The sequence below is a fragment of the Tripterygium wilfordii genome, chromosome 14 (assembly GCF_013401445.1).
Source record: "Tripterygium wilfordii isolate XIE 37 chromosome 14, ASM1340144v1, whole genome shotgun sequence".
Lineage (NCBI taxonomy): Eukaryota > Viridiplantae > Streptophyta > Magnoliopsida > Celastrales > Celastraceae > Tripterygium > Tripterygium wilfordii.
The window spans coordinates 4,971,497-4,996,793 of record NC_052245.1 but is presented as its reverse complement, the minus strand read 5'-3'; the positions used below and the strand labels follow the sequence as shown (position 1 = coordinate 4,996,793).

The window sequence follows — 25,297 nt, the reverse complement described above, 5'->3', positions numbered from 1 at the left end:
CGAGGTGTAAAGTCCAAATAAAGGGTCGATCGTCGGAGATGGCCTGATCAACTCGATTTGTGTCACGGTTATCTCCTCCTTTAGGTGCTTTTTTTCGACGATATGAGCGACAACGGGTGGTGTGGAGGGTCGAAAAATGAACATAGTGGTTGACTGCTCCGATCGGTGGCTGGACGGGGGAGCTCCGGTTGGTAGTGGCAGTTCTCGTGAGAGTGGGAGGGAGAAAAGGAGAGAGGAGAGAGGAGAGAGAGAGAGAGAGAGAGAGAAAATGGATGTTATGTAGAGGCAAAAATGTTGATGTGACTGTTAATGTGGAATGCTATGTAGGATTGGGGGGATTTGAGAGGAATTTTATTGGATCATTTAGCACTACCGATTTTGTCTAACAACAAACGAAACACGATATTGTATAAGAAATATATTATACAAGTTTAATATTAGATTATTTCCAAACACTGAATAGAATTATATTATACATCAACCTATACAATTGATCCTATTTTCATACCCATAATTTCTTTGAAAAGAATTAATAATGTGTGTATATTTGCCCTGCAATAGTCCACCAAGGAGGATTCCTAGTTTTCTCCACGGTAGGAAGTATTGTCAACTTGGTATACAGGATTCTGCTTCGACATTATTAAAACTTAAAAAAAAAAAACAACCTTGACTGATGACAAATCATAGTACAACTTGTCAAAAGAAAGAATCTGAAGCAGACCCCAAAGATAAATTGAAGAAAATAATGAAGCTTTATTATGTGGTGACATGAAGTTCCAAAATCATATTTCTAAGGAAGGACGCATGATGTCTTTCCCTTGAACATGAATCAAGCCAATGCTATACAAATCGTAAAACCGATGTGGTCACTACAGACGAAATCAAAACTGAAAATTGGAAATGGATTCCAATCTTGATACTCAAATCACAAAGAGGTATGTATATCTACACACAGATACAATCCACAGCGGTATAATTACGTGTTACTTCTCAGTACCTTCAGTGAGGTTTGAATTACTATGTACGCGAAAGCCAAGGGTGCTCGAGTGCCTCGCTTGCAGTTGGCCGCCTCTGTGGGTTGATCTCAAGCAAGGTTCTGAGAAAGTTGATTAATTCATCGTCGGTAACTTGCAGATGATGCTCCAGTGAGGACTCCTCTGGGATTATGTATTCTAACTGCTTTGTTTCCTGGACACGAGAATTAGACGGCTCATAAGAGTTTATCGGCAGAGATATGGAGAACTAAAGTAACTCAAGAAGTGCTGACAATTCCATAGAGTTTGATCATGCATATTGACATGATCATGTGATCAAATAGACGATAAAAGAAAGCGTGGCAACTATTTAAGCTGTTAATGAAGGGAAGGGAAATAAACCTCATTCATGTGGTAGAGATCATATTCATTGGTGAAGTACTTGTGAGTCTCCTGGCCCATCACCAGCATCTCTGAGTCGATAGGACCCAACATCCCAATCATCCGTGCAAGGATCATTACTATCACATCATTCGGAAACAGCACCTGATAAAGAGATGATGTCACTCAATTACGAGAGGCAATTTTTTACAAATGGTAACAACAAACAAAATATAGTGATTAAGGAATAGGCTTGGAATCAGAATGACAAGCGATATGGGAAAATTGACTTTAACAAACACGTTGTTGCCTATGTGCGACATGTACCTCTCCAGAGCAAAGCTCAGCCAGGATACAACCAAGAGACCATAAGTCAATTTTCTGGTCATATGGGAGGCCTAAAATGACTTCCGGAGCTCTGTAGGAACGGGACTGTACATAAAGGCACAAATTGTCCGACTCAAAGCAACTGCTTCCAAGGTCAATAACCTTTATCTGACATCTTCTGTAACTTTTCATAAGAATATTCTCAGGCTTTAAATCACAATGAATAACTCCCAAGTCATGCAAGTACTGCAATGCCTCCAAGCATTGACGGGTTATGACCTGTGAGCGAAGGAACACAACATTTCATTCAAGGATAAAACAAAGGGCAAAAAATTTGGTAAATGAATTAGAACTAAATTCTATTGAAAGTTGACGAGAGTATCAAACAAACCTGTAATCTTCTCGTTGAAAAATAAGCTTCCCCACCAGATTCTTGATTAAATTTCTGAAATTCGTACAAGTTAGCCCGAAGGAGTTCACAAACAATGATGAGATGCTCCTGAGTGTTTCAGAAAAACGAATATTAGCAACAGCATATGAATAGGTTCTCCATGCCAAGAGAATGATAAAGGCTTTTAAGATTTCAACTCGAACTACTCCTCCGCATATACCTGATAGTAAAAGTAGTCATAAAGACGCAAAATATGCCGTTCATCAGCTGGGTCATGCTTGTTCACAAGCTTCAAAAGCTTGATTTCATCTAAACTTTGATCGAAAAAATCCTTGTCGTTTTTAATAATCTTCAGGCAGACATCCATTCCAGTGTGAAGATCGTGTGCCTGAACAACCTTACTGAAGGCTGCTGAACCAAGATACTCCGTAACATAATATCTCCCCCCAACCACAGTATTTAACACAATTGGTAGATCTTTGTGCTCTTCAAATCCAGTCCTGCCAATGGCATAACACATAAGTACATAGGTAAACAACGCCCGTGCACAAGGCTCCCGTAGTGGACGGGGTTGGGGCATGCAAGATGTACTCAGATCTTACCCCCACATAATATGTGGAGAGGTTTTCAGGAATTAAACCTGCGACCTCTAGATTGCACCCCAACAACTCTACTACCACTAGGCCACATGTTCCCTATATGACACATAAGTACATAGATTACTAAAAATCTATGGACTGCATGAACTCCAAATCTCAAACTAAAACAGAAAACTATTGATATGAATATTTGGCAACTACAAAAGAAGTCAAATTCCAAGGAAAGTCAAGTTTGCTTCTTCAAGTAATAGTAAAGGGTTATAAGGCCAGGAATCTAAATGACATTAAATGGCACTATTTACATTTGGATCAATTTGCTAAGTCATTTGTACATGATGAAGAAAAAACTTTAGCAGGTAGACTTTGCCACGAACCTGTTTTTCCGGTGTATTATTCGCAGATTGAACACTTCATACTCATCCTCATTGGTAGCAGGCATATTAAGCTCATCGTCATTAACATTCTCAGCATCTGCAGGAGCTGCAAGCTCATGGGGTTTCCCATTTACTTCACCATTTCCATAGTCGTCAGTTTCATTTAGTATTAAATCTTTCATGTCTGAGTTGCAGTCATTAGGAATATTCCCCACAACCTTCAATTCAGAATCATTCAATCCCATATCTTTCAAGCTGTGACAGTTGCAACCCAAAGGATCACTGCCATAAAAAGCTCCTGCTCCTGCACAGAATTTGCAAAGGGGGACTGAAAAGTGGTAAGGATCAGAATTCACAAGCTCACATTTTCTATCGGAATGGTGACAACCAGCCACTTGAGTTTCATCTTTATTATCCATGGAGGGCATTATAGAAACCCATGGTTTGTCCAAGCAATCAATGCTTGCTTCAGTTTCAAATCCATCAGATTTGTCATATACACCAACGCAATCCTCAAATTGCTTCTCCTTTGCAGTCCCTGAAGTCATGATAAACTTATCCTCACTTGGACAACCAAAGTGGTCAGACCCTCCAAAGGAAGGACTCATAAAGTAGCCTTCGCCTTTCTCATCATACCAACAAATGTGATTCTGCATATCTGAGTAATCCCGTGCTGTACCAAATTGAGATAATCTATCTGATGAGGCTTCAGAATCAACCTGAGATGGAGAACGTAGTCCATAGGGATTGATGAATTCTGCAGAAATGCAAACAGGTCAGTGGTCAACATGTCATCAACATTGCTCAGAATGGAAAGTTGGAAACCTGGGGAAGCAAAAAAGAATGGCAGGATGTCATAGACAATCATTGAAGTTGAATAATCAAGATTATATCATCTTTATATTTAAATCAATCAATTCAGATTCACTTATTCTTGTCCCTTTTGAAAGCCAGTGAATAAGAAAAGCACAATATGCAAAATCAAACTAAAGTTTTGATTTCTTAATTATTCTGAATCATTTCAAAGCATTCAAATCAAGAAAAACCACATATGGCCAAATGAGATAGTATGATTAAAAATAAATCCTTTCGCTAAGAAGTATATTATGAAGACCCAACCAAGATTTCAATACAAAGAGAAATAATAAAGAATTATAGAAAAAACAACACTTGATCTCGAAATGAATCATGTGAAACAGTACAGAACTTGACCCAATCAAATCATGGATTTTCCTTTTAGCAACTTTATCTGGAATCATTAATTGCTTAGCTATGGAACTGATTGATTACAAACTTTATGGTATCGAATAAATTCATATGAAATCTAAAAAACAAGAGATGGATTTAAAAGAAGGATCACTTAAAATTCCTTCAATAAAATCACATAGGTGCTCACTTAATACAAGCAAGCATTCGTTCTTTGGTGTATAGAGCTCATGTAAATCAGGGACTACTACCATGTACCATGCAGGAGAAAAAAAAGAGTATCAAACTTAATTGGCATTTTTTACCAGAATCAGATACCACAATGAGTACCTGAAGAGCACAAACCACTAGTGGATGACTCCACACTCACAAACTCGTCGTCCGAGGAAAACTCAGAATTCGATTCCGATCGAGAAGTCGCCAGTTGCAGGGTAATCGCCGGGATTCTCACCGGCGGAGGAGGCGGAACCATCGGGAACATAAATTTCTCATAATCGAAAGAACCCAATTCTGTTTTCTCAACCAAATCCTCTTTAAGAGCCATCTCTGCCTCGGTCAAACCGTTCTGGCGCAGGAATTGCAGGACTGCATCCATGTCCGAGTTTGACACCGGAGCAGCCATGGAAGTGATGAGAAGTCAAAGCAGGAGCAATACTGTACACAGAGTGACGTGAGTTAAGGAAATTGAGCGGGTCAAAAGTGGAAAATAAAGCATGATTCGAGGTTCGCATGCTCTCTCTCTCTCTCTCTCTGCTATACTGTGTGATTTTTGCTGTAAAATTGAAGCTAAAGAGGGTGGCCGAAGCGTCTTCTTACCGAGAAAATATTCAGTGGTTGCCGCACACCACGTCATTATGCTGACGTGGTGCGCATGCACCACTGAATAATTGACATGTGGAGGGATGAATCCTAGTCAATTATTTTTTCACTTTTTTTCCCTTGTCTTTTCTCTTACTTTCATCCTTATCTTCCTGTCAAGGGAAACAAAGCCTTCTTTTACTTTCATCCTTCTACGAAATGAATTTAAAAGTGACAAGAGGGTTCTATTGACTTGTTTGCTATGGTTCTTTTTCTTAGATTTTGCTCATGGCGACTAATTAATCTCGAATAAACAATAATTAATTAACCGGATAGAAATATTATAGTTGAGAGGCGGTGGTGTGAAATCTAGCGTTCTCTTGCTCTCGTTACTTCAATTTTTCACCAAATGGGTTTGGAAGAGGTTTTGGATTTGGATCTAGATCTAGATCTGGTAATGGCTCAGGATATGGTTAGAAGAGAGAGAACTGGGTTTGGATTTGGAACTCGAAATACTTCATAAGTTGAAAGCCGGAAAAAAAAAAGTGTAAAGGGTGCATGAATTCAACCATGGACTTGAAAATTGAGACTGGAAAAATGGATCTGAGGTTGAGTTGATAAGAGAGAGAGGAAAGAGATGGAGAGAGGAAAGAGAGGGAGAGGAGAGGTGTTGTGGATATGAGATTGAAGTGATAAGAGAGAGAGGAAAAAGGGGAGAGAAATCGTGCAGAGTAAAATTAGATTTTAAGTCATGTACATGTGTCAATCATTCAGTGGTGCATGCGCACCACGTCAGCATAATGACGTGGTGTGCGGCAACCACTGAATATTTTCTCCTTCTTACCAACTTCGAAAAGCAGAGACCGAGTTTTGCCGGGTCTCCAGTCGCTGTCTGTGTGGGTCCACGACACGTGGGCCCCTGAGAAACGTACACGTAGGGTTTGTCATGATTTGGGTGCTTTTATTTATTTCCTTCTTTTTTTTTCAGAATTTTTGGTGGCAAGTCATGTTTGTCGTTTGTTTTTGGTACACCAAAACATAATTTATTTCTTTTAAAAAGGAAAAATTAGTGGTCGTTTGGAGGACCATTTTATATTCCTTTTTACTTTCTATATTCGATAATGAGTTTTTCTCTCATTTTTTTACTTTCTATATTTTGGCTCTTTTGTTTTTAATTTAAAGTAAATAAAGGATTCGTTTTTATTATAGTAAAATTATCCAATCATTGTCACCAAAACATCTATTAGAACTGGAAACAAATTTTGGAATGTTTTGTTTGGTTTTAGAAGGGCAATTCCACTAAATTTTATGTTAATCGATAACGATACTAATAAAAGTTTGCTTCTTAAATATTTGATATGAGCTTAAATTCGGACCATCAAGACTACGCTCACATAAGTTTCCACCTAAAGACGTAAGATTACCTACATGTATCTTCATGTTAAATCACTCTTATAAATTTAGGAATTTAAATGCTAAAAATGGGGTAATTTGGTTCCAAGAGATGGCTATTACTCCAAAGATCAAAGATTCTCTTCCCACCAATTTTTATCGTTGTATCCCAAAACAAAAGTGAATGGTATCCCAGTCATCCCAGTGACTGACATGTTACTCTCTGATTCAATCACAAACTTTCATGGGATAAGATGAATTGTTGAAATGAGTGAGATTTCAAAAATGTTTATCCCAAAAAGGAAAAAATAAATTAAATTAGTGTTGAACTGGATTCTAGCTACCAAGTTTAATAATGGAAGCGGATTACCTTAAGAAACTAATGAAGATTAAGGGGGGCATATTCTTGGGATTATACCCTAAAATATGCTAATAATATAAAATCAATCCATTATGCATTTTTCAATTACTTTCCTTTCTTTTTTCTTTGGCTTTTGTTTTTTGTCCATGAGGAAAGAATGATGATATACATTTCTACATTGTGGGCCCCGTTTTGTTTGATTAATTTTACTGGTAGAACCTACTTTTCCATGTGGGTCATAATTTGAGTAATCCCACCTCACCGCATAATGTTGCGTTTTTTTGTGTTTGTGACCTCCAGCTTTTCACTTTCTATCTTATTTCCATGTGACAATATTAATGTTCACTTTATTTCTTTCCATTTCTCTGTCTATTTTTAAAAAGAAAAAAAAAAACTAAACTGTTATCATATAGGGCCTGTTTGGGAGTGCTGTCAACTGCTGTGAGGTAAAAAACTGTGGTGTTGTGAGGTGAGTTGGAACGCAAAAAGTTGTTTGACGTATCATTTTTAAAACTGTGGTGCGGTGCTGTGAGGTGCGTTTGGCGTATCTAAATTACGATTATATTAGATGACTAATAATATTAATATAAAATCACTTAACGTTTACCTTGTACATTAATCTAAAATAAAATAATTGACCTAATTTGATTACCTAGGACAATTCAACATATATTGTAAGTGTTTGGGAGTGCTGTGAGGTGTGGTGAGGTGCTGTGAGGTAAAAAACTGTGGTGCTGTGAGGTGAGTTGGAACGCAAAAGTTGTTTGGCGTGTCACAAAAAACTGTGGTGCTGTGAGGTGTGGTGCAACTGAACGCAGTTGAAACACACTGCCAAACATGTTCATAATTTTTTTCAAAACGAAATCTGTTGACTTAAAAAAATGTATAAAAAAATAATTTGGAAGGTTATCAATATAAAACATATAAATACAATGAAGAAACAAAGATATCAATAAAATAATGGCACATCACCCCAAATAACTTAGCTATCTGCGTATAAATATATATTTTTTTTGTAGATATATGCATTACGTGGTACATGGATACTCGAGATCTCTAACTAAAGAGGTTATGAGTTCAAATGAAGATGCATAATTATTTCTTGAAATAAAACCGTGAGGGTTGGGGATAGAAATGCGCATAAAAAATACCCCTTTGAATAGAAAAATGTATCTACACTTCAAGTTCAGTTTTAAAATTCCTCAGGCTTGGCTTCGGTCTAAAGAGCAAAACTCATGATATCTCATTCACATGTCATTTAGGGTTTAGTTATTCTCAACTAGGGTTGTGACTTATGAAAGTTCAATTGAGCTTACTTTGGTTTATTGGGTCGAGGCCCACCACTCCGTCTATAGGCCTCCATTCGGGCTTACTATAATTCTTCGGCCCATTTGTGTCATAAACCCTCAAACGGTATTAGGATTTACTTTAATTTCCTTCCTTCGCAGAACTTGAGCTTTCAAAACTCACTTTCCTGATTAGTGTAGGCTCGGTCTCACTAGGGTTTTTATGTCTTGTAGGCATGCCTTGCTTCTTAAATGTATTCATGATATTTTAGATCGTTAACCAATTCATATGGTGATTGGTTAAGGCTTGGTTTAGGTTATTTTGACATTTTTTTGATAATGTGGAAGCTACCCAGCTGCCCATTGAAGAACTAGATGGTGAACTCGAGGTCACATGGAAGACCCTACAAATTGAACGAAAATGACATGTAGCGCATCAGTTTGGTAGTCTAACAGGTTTATTCCATTCATTTAATCAATTGAATAGTTTTATTTCCACTCTTTTATGTCAGAATTCATTGTCTAAAATTTATTGTTTTAATATAAATTCTATTGTTTTTTAAAAGCACAGTCTAGAATTCATTCAATGTTACGAAGCATCCAATTGAACAAGATCAAAGGAACTAATAGAAACAATGTTCACCATTCCCGAAACCAACAAAATCTCCAAAAAAATTTTTTTACCAAGTTTAATAGTCACAAGCCACTGAAAATTAGAGACTCACATCAAATAATCTCCCATTCTACTTTTTCAATAGTTATTGTTAACTGTTTTGCAGTAACGAGAGAAAACGTCGGCCGAACAAGAGATTGTCTAATATACAAACTCCAGACGATTAACAATAGACTATGATGAACGACGAAACTTTCTCTCTTTTGCGAAACAAAAAAGAACTAAAAAGCATAGTGTAGTCTTGTCGACCTAGGTCAGTCTCGCAAAAGCCTAGAATCTAGAGAGGAAATTTTTTTATAAAGAAATCATATCCATATTGGCATGATGACATGTTACTCTCTCATAGACTTGGGATAATTATTTTTCAAATTGAGAAATTCTACCGAATTTTCAAAATGAAACAAATTTCAACTTTGGTCGAACAAGAGAATGTCTAACAAACAAAATTCAAACCATTAACAAAACTTCGTCTCTCTCACAAAACGAAAAAAGAGCTTAAAAGCGTAGTGTAGTCTTGCTGAGGGCACCATTTGATCCACGGGCCAAGGTCGGCTCGGGCCTGCTTGCCAAAGCTCGTCCCTGCCAAAAATCACATCGGGTCTAGGCAACCCGACACCTCTGGCCAACTTTAGGCCGGTCTGAGCCCAAAGCCCGGTCAATGTTCTACATGTATTTGTGTATATGTGTCTGTTCGTGTGTGTATATATATGTTCTGCATGTATATACATATCACACATACATATCTACATATCTCACAGACATATCTTTTCTCCCTGTAATTGGAAATGGTCTAACTTATGCGTGCAACTCTGAAATTTAGCAGTACCATTAAACATCAAATACAATTTTCGGTCCGGCTCTTGAATGTGCCATTTGACATCTTTATATATCTACATATATATACATATAGTTCATGGCATCTTTAATACATTAACAATATATTTAAAACAATTAAAAAAAAGTGAAAGAGCACATCCAAAAAAAAAAGAAAAATAGTCAAGTCCCGGGCCCGATCCTAAGGCCTTCCCAATCAGGCCCGACCCGAAGCCTGATGATCAATATCAAACTTGGGCCCGGGCCGGCCTGGGTTTGAAAAAGTCTGGCTGGTCCGATGTCAAGCCCTACCTAGAACACAAAGAGAGGGAATTTTTAAGAAAAGGATTTATGTTGACATGATGACATGTTACTGCCACATAGACTTGGGATGAGTTGAAATACCTAAACTTGGGACACATAATTTTTCGAAATGAGAAATTCTACCGAATTATCAAAATGAAATAAATTCGACTTTAAATTAGTGACTTAAAACAAACATTTGTAATTGACTGATTAATAATATTCAACATGATTTTGATTGGAATTTGCCTAGATTGACCTTAATTTTGAAACTAGAAACATTAATTGATCCAATTTGAAATAATTTTCTTCTTGTGACCTAATTTTCGACACCAAATTAATTGGAATTTGACTAGAGTGACCTTAATTTTGAGACTAAAAACATTAACTCATCCAATTTGAAGTGATTTTGTTCTTGTGACCTAATTGTAGATGCCTCTATATTTCATATTTGAACTTATCATGTTTGTAAATTGTAATATTAGATCACATAATTTTTTTTTGAAATATCATTAAGAAGTAATGTCTTTCATTAAAATAAAACTTTGAGCACATGTGTCTCGTTGGTTTGGACCACGTAATTGGATACGACCAAATACCAATCAACCTTTTATTTCAAGTTTTCAACTAGTAAAAATATATTTTTTCTTAATCAAATTAATTAAACACGACCGGCTAACCCTCTCCGGACTCTTATCTGGCTTTTCACGCTACCTTCAAGGCCACCATCGCTTCTTCTTCAACTAGCTGCGCCGGCCGCCGTAGCTTGCCTTCGGTTTAACTTCACTGTAGCTCAACGGTTTCCCTCAAGCATCAAAACCCCTTTTGTAAGTCTCCCTTCCCTTGGCACCACTTGATTCAAACTCTCTGTTAAATCTAGCCTTAAGCCCTCTATTTCATTGGATTTCTTTCAGGTTCAATCATGACTAGATGTGGCTAACATTCTAAGGTACTAGACCTTGGTATGATTTGCTTGAATATTCCGTAGCAGGAACGCAAAGCGCTTTTTTTTTTTTGAATGGATTGTTTGTCATCGTATTAATCTTATTGTAATGTAAAGGGCTTTATTATAAAATTTTCAGTGATAGTTAACCGAAAATTTATTCTCAGGTCTCGTTATCCAGATTTTTTTTGTTTGATGCCTTTATGATTTCGGCTCTGTCTCTTTTAAGGATTTATTTATCTTCTGCTTTTGGATATTTTTAAATTTTTTAGCCAATTTGTTATTGGCTTATGGCTTCAGGGACGCATTCTTGTTCTTGTAACATCTTATTGGTGAAATGGATTTGCTGCATGGCAAATTAATGGTTTCACCATTCGAAGAGGTGCCTTTCATGGTTGCAAGCCAGAGAATATCAGAGTTCCTTAAACCCAACTTGTATCCAGGTCTTAGTTCCCGTGATCAGTTAAAGGTATTCATCATCTACTTCTGCATCCTACTTCTGCATGTGCACTAGATTTTCCATAAATTGATAGTGAAGTGGTCAGCTGATGTCTTTTTATCTGCGTTTGTGGAGTGCAGAATAGAATAGTGCTTATGAGAAATCTTTGCTAAGTGGCATTTCATCCGGATCTTTCTTACATTTAAAGCGTATCCTGTTTTACATTTGAAGCATACTTTATCTGGAAGATAAATTGAGATAAAAGATGTTCAGGACAATAAGTAGCACGATGATATTTTTGTTGAAACTGATTGGGAACTTGAGTATTTTCAAGTGGTTGATGGTGTCATGAACTTTGACGTTAATAATATGAGGGTGCTGCAGAAGTGCCTAGAGTTGAAGCTTGAAAGTTTTACCTGATGAAAAAAATTCGTATGATGCCCTTTTGTCGTTTTCCATGTTTGTGTCATTGGCTCTTATTTGGAATGGTCTGATTGCATTTGACTGCACTGGAAAGATTTCAGGTCAAAGAAATTAGGCTGTAGCTTGACAATGCAAAGATCAAATTAGGTATTGAATTCAGGTTTGAGCAGCATGCTCAAATCCCTTGCTTGTTGGAATAGATGGTTATTTTATATCTATGGGTTCTGATTTTTAATAATATGGTGTACATGACCATGAGACTGATATCTCTGGTTCCCACTTCCTAAAAAATCTCTATTTTCATCATGTGTGACTGAACTTTGGATCCAATGATCCTTATATTGTTGAAAAAGCCTTGGCTATTTGGGCACTACTTGGAGAATGGTTATTGGTCTACTATTAATGTCTATTGACTCATTCTTTGCTCCAATGATGTCTTTGTTGAGTACTTTCGAGTCCTATTGAGTTCTTGTTCCTTGCCATGACTGATAAACGGTTTCTAATTGCTATGTAGTGACCATAATCATGTCAACATCAACAAATGCAGGTACTTTTGTCTCCAAATGGCAAATAGAAAATCATGTTGTAGGAACTATCTAAATGTATTTATTAGAGGTCTGTAGAAGACTAGAAGCATGGACTGATTGGTCTGTGAATGAATTAGAACTAATATCTTTCTTGGTTAAAATGGTAATTTATGATTTTTGATGTCCTTTAAGTGGGTAACGAACTCTTCTTTTTTTTTTTTTCGGTATAATTTTTTTTAATTCTTATTGTTTCCACTTCTGTTGATCACATTTTGTTTAATGCAGTTGTGTGCTTTTAAAAGGATTTGTACTGATCATCCTTCAGATAAATGGGCTCAACTGAGATTTTCAAATCATTGTAAGTAAATACCTTCTTAGAACATTAGTACACTTCATATTCGCTTCATGCTCAATCACATGGTAATAAATGTCTTGCATTATAATTTAGTAAAATACCCGGACAATATTTTCTATTATATTTACTTTTTTTTTATATCTATGATAAGTTCATTACGAGCACTATATTCAGAAGTTTGAAGAAGTGAGGAAAATGATTTATTTTTGTGTCTTTTCCATTTATTACTTTGCTGCATGTGATAATACTTCAGTTCATCTTTTCTAACATTGTGATACTATCAGAAGTGAGTTGATACTATGTTACAGGAACAATGAGGTGTGATTTTCTTGTCTGTTATGGATGTATTGGAACTAATTAGAGATAACTACTGAGTTGTATTGTCTTATTGTTCCCCTTTTGCATTACCATACATTGAAAGAAGATATTACATGCAGTTTGACCAGTTTCACCATCATATTGACATGGCGTCGCCCTGTGAACTGCATGATCACTGTTAGTGGGGATAAACAATGCTTGGTTAAACAAGGAGCTCTTGGCCTAGTGGTAGCAACTCCTTAGGATTTCAAACAATTTGAAGGTTCGAATCCTACCACAAGCTAAAAATAACTAGTGGTTAAAATCAGTATTTGTTCATAAAAGAAAGAGAGCAAAGTTTGGTTGAACCTTTCCATAAAATTTTCAAACATAAAATGTCTTTTTATTTGGCATTTTTTTATGCAAAAAAATAATGGATATCTGAAGACTCATGTCATAGTTAGAAGATGACTCATATTTAATGTCTCATTACTCCACAAAGAGTGCACAAGTCTCTCTGACTTACTTGCATCAATGCGTGGTTCCTGTCTAAAGGATTAAATGCTTTATTATTTCTAGAATAGCTTCCATTCCACTCAGGCAGCCTGATGTTCGACCACTTTTGCAATCCTCATTTTTAAGGGGTTCTTGCTAGGGATTTAAGCAATTAGGATTACATCAAGGTTGTCAGATGATTAGGGTATGAAACAACTTATTTAGGGCTTACAATGGTGAGAACAAATCTTATATTGCAGGGAAATTCAAAAACAAAGAAAAGAAAGTCAAACAACCTTAGCATCTCACCTAGGGTTCCTCGGCATCACCTAAGGATGATTGCATCACACAATTGACAAAAATCATATTCTTGAAAATCATCTTAATATTATTCATTCATCATTGTCATTCTTTAGAGTTTACATCCGTATATATAGATTGTTAGTAATCCTAATTTTATAAGGATCAGCTCTTTAAGATACTGAAATCCTAAAAAAGTAAAGTAGTACGACACCAATTCTGAATAGGACTTGACTGAACAAAATAACTTAAAAAAAGACTAACAAAAATGCTTTTCAGTAATGAAAACAAATGAATTTGAAAATCCAACATACTTTGGATTTCGACAATTCCCTACAATGAAAAGTGAAAACTAAAGGGAACTTAATTAAAACGAACCCAACAATAAATTAACTTAAGAAAACATAAAATTAGACTAAATATTAGCTACAGAAGTGTCGAAGACCCTTTAAGTTTCCATGGATCTACTTTGCGTAGATCTTTGAATATACTCTTTTGAGACCTCTTTAGCTCCTGCGTCACAGCTGCCAATCCAAAACCCTCTAACCATCACATAAGCATTGAATCAGTTCCTTTGTGTGTCATCTTCTAGCTTGGATGATAACCTTATTGGATTCTAGAGGACCAGTGAATTTAAGAGCTATGCAGCACATTACATGCTGAGATCTTTTTATCAACACTCAAGTAATGAAGGAGGAAGTGGAGAAGCTTCAATTTTGGTGGCTTCTTCAGAAATCTCTTATTGATTTTGGATCTGGGCATCATTTATATTTTTGATATTTGCTTTAATGTTACTTCGGGGAATATGTTGATGAAAAACTGTGGTGGGGTTAAACTGTTCATATCTAAGGCAGTGGTTCGGGGAGGTAAGGCAGTGTTAGTTTCAACTAAATCAAGCCGTGTTGGTGTTGGACCAGACTCAAGTTCTTACGAGCATCAGTAGATAAACTAAGGACAAACATTGGCATGGTGACAAAGCTGTTCTATTGCAATGCCAGGTGCCATTTATTGAAATCATGGAAACAACCTCTTTCTGTGTTGTGGGGTGGGTGGGGTTCAGGCGTGTGCATCTACTTTTCTCTCACGAGTGCACTTGGTCATTGTTTTTTGTCGCACAAAGAACAATGTTGAGTCACCTGTACTAATATTAGAAGGTTGGATTGGGAACATATATTTTAGTATGTGGAAAGGGATAAAGCAATCATGCTTTGTGGCATGGCTCAAATAGCGACGGATGGCCACACGGTGAGGCCTCCATTAGTGGGAAGAACCCAGGCTAAAGTCTGGCCTATAAGCATGATGATTATAAATCACATCCCATGATGAGATTCTCTCTCATTATCCAATCTTTGCTTGTTTCTCAAATTGGACTTCAAACACGGAGGGTTTCCTTTGCTGCATCATATCATATTCCTTAATCCAATGATAGAAGTAATCCTCTATGTTTCAGTATTCCATAGCATTGACATAACAGTTTAAAGATGGGAAAGACATGTAAGCATGACATATAAATGAGGTGATATATACTTTGAACTCTCTACTTTGAGATGGATAGAGTTCACAACGAGAGAATATGCAGACCTTGTTAGCAGCAGTACATCATCAGGAAGAGAAGTAAAAAAGGATTCTAATGCCTCCTGGATATACTGGAATAATGAAAGACATTGAGAAGGCGGTACGTATGCCTTTAAGATTTAAAAGAGGCCCTGGTAATGTTACCGGATATTATTGAAGGAGAGGAGCCAATACCAGCATTGAATACTATCGAGATTACAAATGCTGCCGATAACAGAGCTGCTTACAAAGTCACCTTCGCTTTAGGAGCCTTTTGTCTCAGAGGATGGTGAGCACTATGGGATGAGGTACCTCTCGGGTCCCTAATCAGGCATACGCAGCTTGGGTTTCCAACAATCAGCTCTTTTAGTTAGTTAATACTTAATACAACTCTTACAACACAGTTTCTAAAATTTCTGAAAATACTGACTAGTATGCAAGAAACGAGATGAGTTTTGGGACTGAGTAAAACGAAGAGAGACAAGGGTGTAATCTTGTCATTCTAAAAACTAAATAAGAAATTAATTCTAAGTCGGTTGACCAATTTAAGGGGATTATTATACCAAACATTAAACATGAAGGAAGGTCAATGTGTTTTTAGAACAGTGAAGGGTAAAGTGGAAATATCAGATTTTCATGATTCAGGATGATATATTGAATCTACGTTTTCTTTTTATATATTTGGCGTTTAGCTAGTCAATATTAGAACCTTACAGATTTCTCTCCTTTATGCTACAGCTGCTCGATGCAGTTTCCTCAGTATTCAAAAGAATCATTCTGCTGTATCACACAGTCCTTTTTTTACTAGAGAGGAGTTAAACAGACAATGCTACATTCGTAACCTGCGTAACCAAAATAAATGTTCCAGATATGTAGCTGTAAGATCTGAACTTGCAGAAAGTGGTGTCCCTGATTCTGCCTATCCGTTATCAGGTATGTTTGAAAATCTGGTTAAAATTCGTTTTAAATTCTATACATTGTAAATCTAACTGTTTCTTTTTTATTTCTGTAATGCAGAATTTAAATTCGGCTCAAAGGTCAGAGGGATATGCTTTTATGCAGTTACTGCTATTACCGCCATTTTTCTATTTGTCCTAATGCTGGTCGCACATCCTTTTGTGATGCTTTTGGATCGATACAGAAGAAAAGCTCAACATTTTATTGCAAAAATATGGGCAACATTAACTGTTGCTCCATTTTTTACTGTTCAGTTTGAGGGCTTGGAAAATCTGCCTCCGCCAGATACTTCTGCTGTATATGTTTCAAATCACCAGAGTTTTCTGGACATATATACTCTGTTGATACTCGGGAGAAGCTTCAAGTTCATTAGCAAGACTAGTATATTTCTCTTCCCCATTATTGGCTGGGCGATGTTTATGCTGGGAACCATTCCATTGAAGCGTATGAACAGCAAAAGCCAGTTGGTATTTTTTTTTCTTTTTAAGCCAGTGGTTTTTAAGGCTTTTTTTTTTTAGTTCAGTTTGCTTATGGAAAAATGCTAGAACTTTGTTGTAGCAATTTCTTTTCTTTTCGCCAAACTATGAACCTGAAATTATAGACTGTCTGTTTGCAGGACTGTCTTAAGCGATGCATGGATCTTATAAAGAAGGGGTCATCTGTGTTTTTCTTCCCAGAGGGGACACGCAGTAAAGATGGAAAGTTAGGTGCTTTCAAGGTGAGGTTTTTTTTTATGTGGGAAATAACCACTCATCATATTTCCGTAAAACTTGCCTGAAAGATCATAGGCGTTTAGTCTCTATAATTAGAGAGAACAACCGACAAACCAATAGGGAGCCAATGATGGTGTGGCGTATGGTTAGAGTCTTGTACTCCTTGCCACCAGGGTTCAAATCCTACTAGAGGCATGAGCCTGCACATGGATTTTTCATCTGCTTGTCTGATCTACATGGTTTGTGGACTATTGCGTAGGCTTGATGGTTAACCCAGTGCGGCACCCAAAGGGTAGTGGCTGCGGGTTCCAATTGTTACAAAAAAGAAGAAGGAAAATAACTCGCAAACCAATATGGTGCAGCTTGCGGTGTAAATGGAAGCCCAATGTCACTTGGAGAGAATAGGTTCTTTAAATACTTTACAACTGAATGGAGCAATGATTTGATCTTCTATTTTGATCAGAATTAATGTGTTCATTTTCGTTTCCATAGTACAGGATTTATGCCTCTGATTTTCCTTTGAGGTTTAGGTTTATTTTTTTTTTCATAGGAAATCAATGAGAGGAGAAATGGAAGTGGGGTCCAGCTTGGAACTGCAACCATTGGATGTGCTATATGTTTTGCGAATTGCCGACTGTAGCTTTCTTTCATAGATTTCAAAAGCGATATAGCAAAATTTGTTCACTTTATCATATACCAAATATGTGATTCTCATACATGGTCTCTGTTAACTTTGCTTCTGTTACCTCTCATAATTTTTTCCTTTTCTTTTAAACTTTTTTTACCCCTTTTAGATGAGAATTTAGTAGTACAGGAAACGAACAGTTTTACTTCCCCCTCTCTCTCTTCCACAATCCCGTCCTTATTCTCATAGTTTATCTTTTTTATGACTTGTAGAAAGGTGCATTCAGTGTTGCTGCAAAAACTGGAGTACCAATTGTTCCTATGACCCTCATAGGGACTGGGAAAATTATGCCTACAGGAATGGAAAGCATAGTGAATCAAGGATCAGTGAAAGTTGTTATCCATAAGCCTATACAAGGAAGAGATCCAGCTGCACTTTGCAATGAAGCTAGAAACGTCATCTCGGAAGCGCTCAATCGTCAATGACTCACTGTCGAGAAATCAATCTTGAAGCAGCTCCATTGGCTGTGGCCGAATCCTTGGTCATTGAGCGACCTTTATGATAACAGGTATAAACCAGTGGTATTCTAGATTTTTTTCCCTAATTAATTATTGACTAATTTTTGTGGGAAGTACATGTATCCTTTATCAGAAAAATGTAATGTCTTTTTCCTTTTAACCGGCATTTTATTGTTTGTCTGTGTACGTGCAGTAGACGAACCTCAAAAACTGGCAACAGGTGACCGAAATCATTTGCCTCCCAGTTCCCCTCCGGATTACTCGTGTAGTTGACACCAAACACGGTTTGATTTTTTCTTTTCCTTTTTATCTTCCTCTTTGTTCTTCTCCTTATACCCTGTTACTCCTTACCGTCGGAGTGGGAAAAGCAAAAACGAATGCTATGTAGTGAAAAGATGACATGATTTACAATTCTATAGAAACGATGGAGGGTTATGAATGTATTAGGTCTTTTAAGAGATCGTATCCCTCTAAACCCTGAACTGCTGAACTATTTGGGGTAGGTCATGACTAGTGAAAGAATGGCATGACTTGACATGTTATCTAGGTACCATAATGCTCATAAAAATCTTTTTGGTTTTTTGATATGCTTATATTCTAATTCGAAATCCAAAGTAAAGACAAAACGTAGAGGAGGTAGGACAGGCAGTTGATCAAATCTAGTATGGATCATACATGGACAGTAGTTGGAGTCGGTGGCTCTCTTAGGGCTCCCTCATCTGTGATCCTTGGGGGAGAGGATCAAGTTGGCCATTGTGAATAGCTTCATCTCTATGGTGAAAGAGAAGGAACAAGCAATGGATATAGAATAGTGAGGCATCGAAAGAAGGCTACGTATTCTTGATAAACCAACGTAACCAACGTTTATATATAGATGTGGGGATCCCTTGGGAAGTAAGAAACCCCTTTGACATCGATCCGTTATCAAGAAAAGAATTGTAATAGTTAAGTGATGGTGTGTAATATCGGTCTGCCATAAACTTTGCGTTTGCAGATGGAAAATATTAATGGAAAGATTGAGAGTCTAAGAGAAGCTTCAAACCCCCTCCTGGTTCTAAGTTCAAAGTACCATTGGTACAAATAGCATACTATGCCTTGAAGAGGATTCGAACCTCCATGCTCTTTAGCACAAGATTTCTATACAAAGGGGGTGTAATGAATAGAGATCTCCAGACTCAGGTTTGAATTTGTTCATTTTAAATATGGGCTCTTCTAGTTCATTTTTTTTATGTAGTCTTTTATTTATTTTTTTTTCCACGAATATCATTGATTCAAAAAATGCTCTTCAACATGGAAAATCCACTTGGCCCCCATCACCATAATAATTTAGGCCATAGTTGAAGCAAAGGCTACCCTAGATAAGATTCTGTTCAAGGACAACCCACTTCCATATTTCGTTACATATGTGGATTGTTGTTGCGAATCTTTAAGCCTTTTGGTATAAAAAATTTCCTTTAGTCACATGTAATGTGTGTCAAGCCATTTATTGCATATACTCAAAAGGGGTAGTGGGAATATTTTTGCCCTAAAATGGGTTAACATTAGAGGGATTAATTTGCCTTAAAGATAAAACATTTTCACCGTGAAATGCAGTTTTTTTCCAACAAGTTTTTAATGATCATGAAAAACATTTCATATAAACACTCATTGAAAGAGTTCATCAAATATGTTAGCTTCATTTAACTTCCTCTATTTTGTTATGTTTGTTATAAGTATTGAAAATGTTTATAAGTAGAATGTAAGTAGACCTTAATTCCAAATAATTTATAGAGATGTTGTTTTCAGGAATTTAACATGTGATCCCTTGGTTGCACCATGACAACATGCTCGTCTGTAAAAGGTAAATAATTCTCGTGCATAAGGCTCCCACTGTGAGCGGGGTCGGGGACAATATTATGTACACAGACCTTACCCCATATAATATGTGGAGAGATTGTTTCGAGGAATTTAACCTGTGACCTTTAGATTGCACCCATGTAATTCTACCAGACTACCACTCTCCCACATGCTCACCAATTAATTCAAACTCCTAGTGTTATTGCATAAAATTTGAGTTCTTAATTTGAATAGTATGTTCACTTATGTAAGTGGTGAAATTTCCACTATTAGCGGGAATGAGTGCATGCTTAACTCAATGGTTGCTGGGTAGGTGGATGAGTCCACAGGGTTTCCATGCCCGAATGTCTGTTTTTTACCCGCCTTTATGTTCCCTCCAAGTCATTTTTCAGAGAGTACAGAGAGTTTCCATCTCCATGACTGGAATAGATAAGAGATAGTACTAGGGCTGGGACTGGATTGATTTTATCGGCCATTATCGGTCGGTCAATAATCAACCATCAACCGACCTACATAGTCGGATCGATATTATCACCCGATCCATGTATAGATAGGTTGGTTGATGGTTTTTAAAATATCATATCGTCGGTTGGTCGATAATTATCAGCCAATCGATTATTTAAAAAAAAAAAAAAAGTATAAATATTAGTACTTTATTATTATTATTGAAATAAAATTGTTAATTTTCTTATTGTTATCGACCATTACCGGTCAATCGACTCACTACTGGTCAATAGATAATCAACCATCAACCGACCCGAAAAATGTCGATTGCTAACCGACATCCGACCTATAAAAGTCTGGTCGATAATGATTTTCACATTTGGTCAAAATCGATTGGTCGGGTCTGTTGCATTATCGGTCGATAATCAACCGATCCGACCCAATCACAGCCCCCTAATAGATACACATCAATACCAACTCCAGACTTGATAAGAATCTAACTATCCTCCACCACCTCCTTCCCCTTTATTACCCCCATACTCTCCATTGGACAGTCTTTGTTCAAATTCTTCTTTGGGCTGCTAAGTTCTCCATATCCATCCTCCTTTGCACTTCCTCCCCATTATTACGAGATTCTCCCTGATCCGATCTAGTTGCAGTTTGAATCGAGTCCCCTTCGTTACTGCTTCTTGAAAACACAGAAGAAGGCCGCCGAACAGCTCCACCGGCATGCATCCATGCTCCAAAAGGGAAACGTCCCTTACTTCTTAAATCGCCCAACCCACATTCCACACATTCATGGTCTGAATGACCCAATCGTCCACAAGAGAAACATAACAAAGGAAGCCTCTCATATTTGAATTCAATAAACCTCTCCCCTTCTCCTAAATTCACCATCACACCTCGCAATATGCATACGTACTCTAACCCAAAGATAAGAGTGCCAACTATGCCTGTCATCATCAGTGTCAACCAAAAGGACATCCCCAACTCTAGATCCCAGTTTTCTACCAATACTACCTGACATCCCACCCATTGGTAGATCGTGACATTGAAGCCACAATTAAACCCAATCAAACCGCAAATCAGCCACCGAATCCACAACACTAAAAGGCAATGTTTTAAGAACTAAATTTTGAATCGTACCATTTAGGCCACCAGCAACCGATTTGACAGGCGGACCGATATGATTTAATTAATTAAGAATTTTGATGATTCATAATAAATTATAAAACAAACCTATAAATTATTAGAAAAATTAGAAAAAATATTATAAATTAAAATCCATCCAAATAAAGTAAAAAACACAATAATAATACTCTCAATGTCAAAGTAAACACAATATTACCAAACTTAATCTCAAATTAACAAACATTCTTATAAGAAAATCCAACATAAATTATAAAGTCAAAGCCCAACATAACCATTTAAATCTTAATTAAGTTCAATTTTTACTCTTTCAATTTTTTAATTATTTATTTTCATATTTTGTAATTTTTTTATTGAAAAATTCTCGGTTTTGAATTTTTTCAAATTGAATAACTGATATGTATTTGACCAAACCGATATTTCATCAATATTTTATTAAATCGTACAGGTGACCCCTTTGATTTCTAGTTGAATCGGTTCAACCGTTATTTTAAAACATTGCTAAAAGTTTGTAAAGCAAGAAGGTTATTTTCAAATGTCCAAGCTCCAAAGCCAAGAACCTTGCTTTCTTCCCAGGGTTTGAAAACTCCAACAGGTACAAAAGTTCATCAATTTCCTTACTAATTAGTGAAGATTCTTTCCATATTCTCCAAATAGCTTGTCTAAATGCATCCAAATTGACCTTCTTCGAAGTCAGTATCTTCCCCACCAGGCATCGATCAACTCTCTCTGTAGGAAAGGACTGTAAATCGTCAGCAAGGTTTAGTGTGTTCTTCTCCCTATCCGATAACTGCATCAGCTGTAGCTTATCTGCCATATCCCCTGTCATCGGAGCACTCTCTACAGATTATCTGCCCTTTGTTGCCGAGAGATCTACGATAACCTAGACAACCGCTCAGAAACCCTAGTTGGAGACGAGATAACCTTCTTTCCCAATGAACTGAGTGATCATTGAAGAGTTGAGTATAATATTTTTTCTGGGTCTTCTCTGTAGCTAACCCTCATATGGCTGCTATTTGTTCTCTTTTGAAAGCAATCCATCCTAAATGGAGTAGCGCGGCTATAAAATCTGCTCTCATGACTACACTGATTATCTTATCCATCTTTGTAGTGGAGGGTTCAAAAATATCAACGGATTTAGTAAATTTGACCCAACAAAGAATTTCACCATTAGAGATCATAATCATGGGAAGATGTAGTGTAATGTGATATTAAAGATATAGAGAGATATATGGTGGGCACCCACAGTTAATCTTGATAATAGTGTTTCGTATATTCAAATTAACTATGTTAATTGGTCGGAGAATGGGAGGTAGCCTGGCTGGTTAGGTTGCCTGCCCAAGACATCGAGGTCTAGGGTTCCATTCTCACAAAGGGGTTAGGATTTGGATAATTTCCATCCGCTGTGATGCCCTTCAGGTGAACCCACGCCCTAATTTGGTCCTTTGCACCTATGTTAATTGGTCCTAATTAATCAAGTTTGTGCAAACCCCTAAATAAATTGTTCTATAGTTGATTGGTCGATTAAGAATAGCTAATGTACTTTGAAATAAAATTGAACATGTGGTTCACAAATCTCAACCATTATCGAACCTAAACATTCTTTATTATCATCGAAGCTCAATTAATCTAGAGAATGGAATAAGGAAATGGAGCAAAACCCACAAGATTCGCAAGGAATCATGTGGTTTAATTTCTTATGATTAGGTATTTCGTCATCTTATATCCTCTACATTGAACGAAATCAAAGTTGAATCTATTTTGATTATGGGACGATTTTGGCTAGAAAGGGAGGAAGTTTCTTCCTTCCAATTGGATATATGGGCAAAATAGAACTTACCCAAACCATATTACACCCCAAAATCTATGCACATGTACATTTATGCCGATAAATTGATGCATATAAATTTACGCATATAAATTGATGTAGATAAATTTAAGCAGATAAATTAAGACAGAAAAATTGAGTTGAAAATCGCACGGTTGATTCTAAACGGTGTGTACTTTATATCTAGTGACTTTTTTATGGCTCCAGCTATTTTTTTTGCAGAATTTCAATGTTTAGGCTTTCAAATATGCAATCTTTTGAAATTTATCTACGTAAGTTTATATGCGAGATTTTTTAGCTCAGGATATATCGATAATATGCCTTATTTGAAAGAGCTGTTCACGTTGATTCCCACACTTAAGAAAAAGTAACCTAAGGAATGTGTAAAACTCGATTCTTCCTTTCTACAACACTTATTGTTGTGCAATTTTTGGGGCTGAAAACCCATGCTTGATCCCATATTTCTCGCAAAACTCATCAAACTTAGCATTTTCAAATTCTGTACCATAATCTGTCCTAATTTTGCATAGATGAAAGTCACGAAAAATCATCAACTAGCACCAAAATGCATTTCTTATGTCCTAGACTTTCAGTTCATTCGTGTTGGTCCCATGAGATCCATATGAAGAAGTTCAAATGGTTTAGATGTGCCAATATAGATAACCTTTTTAAAAGATACAATTGTTTATTTACCTAATCGGCAAGGACCACACATGCCATGAAATGTATCAATTTTTGGCAGGCCTTTCACCATTCCAATTTTAGCAAGTTTCTACAAATCATGATAATTCAAATGACCTAACCTTTCGCGCCACAATCTATCAAACAAAGATATTCTAGTAGAACTGCACATAACAGATTCATCATTAGGAACAGTATAGTAATTATCATGTGACATTTTCCCTTGCAAGACACATATTTTATCATTATAAAAGACTTTACAATATCTCTTGGTGAAATGTTCATTATATTTAGAGTCGCACAAATGACTAATGCTAATAAAGTTAGCTTTTAATCCTTCAATATAAAGCATATTTTTCAGAATACACTCACCTGAAGTCTTGATGGTTCCTTTTCCTTTGATTTCTACAGCACTTCTATCATCAAAAGTTACATTACCAATATCACATTTTTTAAATGATGAAAATAGAGACTTATTATCACACATGTGACGTGAACATCCGCTATCCAAATACCGAAATTTTTCCTTAAGAGCACTGAGTGCAGTTTGAGCAAACATACAATGCAAATAAGTTTTCTTGACCCAATGTTTCTTAGTTGGACTTGGTGATAGCTTCTTGGTCTATTTTAAAATGTAAGATACCTTATGAAACATTCAGAGTTATGGCTCTTTTATCCAGGTATGTTTTTGGCAATCCATGCAATTTGAAATAATTTAGACGTATGTGTCCTTTAATTCCACAGAAATGATAAATAGGGATAAAATGCTAAAAATTGTTTCTACGAACTGTTTGTCTTTAAAAAATGGGCATGCAGATCATCCCAAATTTAAACTTAGATTCATGCATTTTAGATCGAAAAGGTTCCTTACCATTTGTACTTAACCTGGAGTGAGTCATGTCCTTAACTTTCTTCTCTTCGTGCTCTAAAGTTCTGGATGTTGCGGGTACAGAGTTCATAAATTTCAGATGTATGATTGACTGTCCTTTGTACACCAAGAATATTCTGAAACTATTGAGACCCTAATTAGAACATACATTTTTTGGCATGGCTTCTCTTTGATCTTTTGCTTGATTGAGGTAGGATACTTAAGGCTAGCTAGCAGAAAGCTTCAAGATCTGAAAATCATCATTGAGTTCTGTAATTTTATCTCTTGCCTCATTAAGTTCGTCTTTAGTCATCACTGCAATCTCCTTGAGTAGCTCCTTCTTTTTCTCTTTAAGTTTCTGATTCACTATCATCAGTGATGGATCAAGAAAATATGTCAGTCATCATGATAGGAAATGAACTACACTTTTGTTCTCTTCCTCATTTGATTCATACGATTTGACTCCC

General features: G+C 36.6%; 2 protein-coding genes across 8 annotated transcripts; one reads left to right on the top strand and one right to left on the bottom strand.

Moving 5' to 3' along the window:
- Positions 1-731: 731 nt before the first annotated feature.
- On the bottom strand, positions 732-5,050 carry LOC120015381 (serine/threonine-protein kinase ppk15). 2 transcript variants are annotated; one of them, XM_038867783.1, is made up of 7 exons: positions 4,583-5,050; positions 3,047-3,803; positions 2,294-2,573; positions 2,074-2,181; positions 1,683-1,961; positions 1,377-1,520; positions 732-1,188 (listed from the first exon to the last, which is right to left on the bottom strand). In XM_038867783.1, exons 1-7 carry the CDS (start codon positions 4,872-4,874, stop codon positions 1,018-1,020), a joined length of 2,031 nt encoding a protein of 676 aa, XP_038723711.1. In that variant the 5' UTR covers positions 4,875-5,050; the 3' UTR covers positions 732-1,017. The 2 variants fall into 2 exon arrangements, with proteins under 2 accessions (XP_038723711.1, XP_038723712.1); XM_038867784.1 differs by having other exon boundaries at positions 3,047-3,871; positions 4,583-4,719.
- A 5,481-nt stretch (positions 5,051-10,531) lies between these two features.
- Positions 10,532-18,611, top strand: LOC120015177 (1-acyl-sn-glycerol-3-phosphate acyltransferase BAT2, chloroplastic). 6 transcript variants are annotated; one of them, XM_038867422.1, is made up of 10 exons: positions 10,533-10,705; positions 10,793-10,827; positions 11,122-11,290; positions 12,496-12,568; positions 15,950-16,144; positions 16,229-16,248; positions 16,423-16,635; positions 16,785-16,886; positions 17,779-18,074; positions 18,218-18,611. In XM_038867422.1, the coding sequence occupies exons 3-9, from the start codon at positions 11,159-11,161 to the stop codon at positions 17,989-17,991; spliced, it is 948 nt and encodes a 315-aa protein (XP_038723350.1). In that variant the 5' UTR covers positions 10,533-10,705; positions 10,793-10,827; positions 11,122-11,158; the 3' UTR covers positions 17,992-18,074; positions 18,218-18,611. The 6 variants fall into 6 exon arrangements, with proteins under 6 accessions (XP_038723351.1, XP_038723350.1, XP_038723347.1 ...); XM_038867419.1 differs by having other exon boundaries at positions 16,229-16,635; positions 18,221-18,611; XM_038867417.1 differs by having other exon boundaries at positions 16,229-16,635.
- Positions 18,612-25,297: the final 6,686 nt, after the last annotated feature.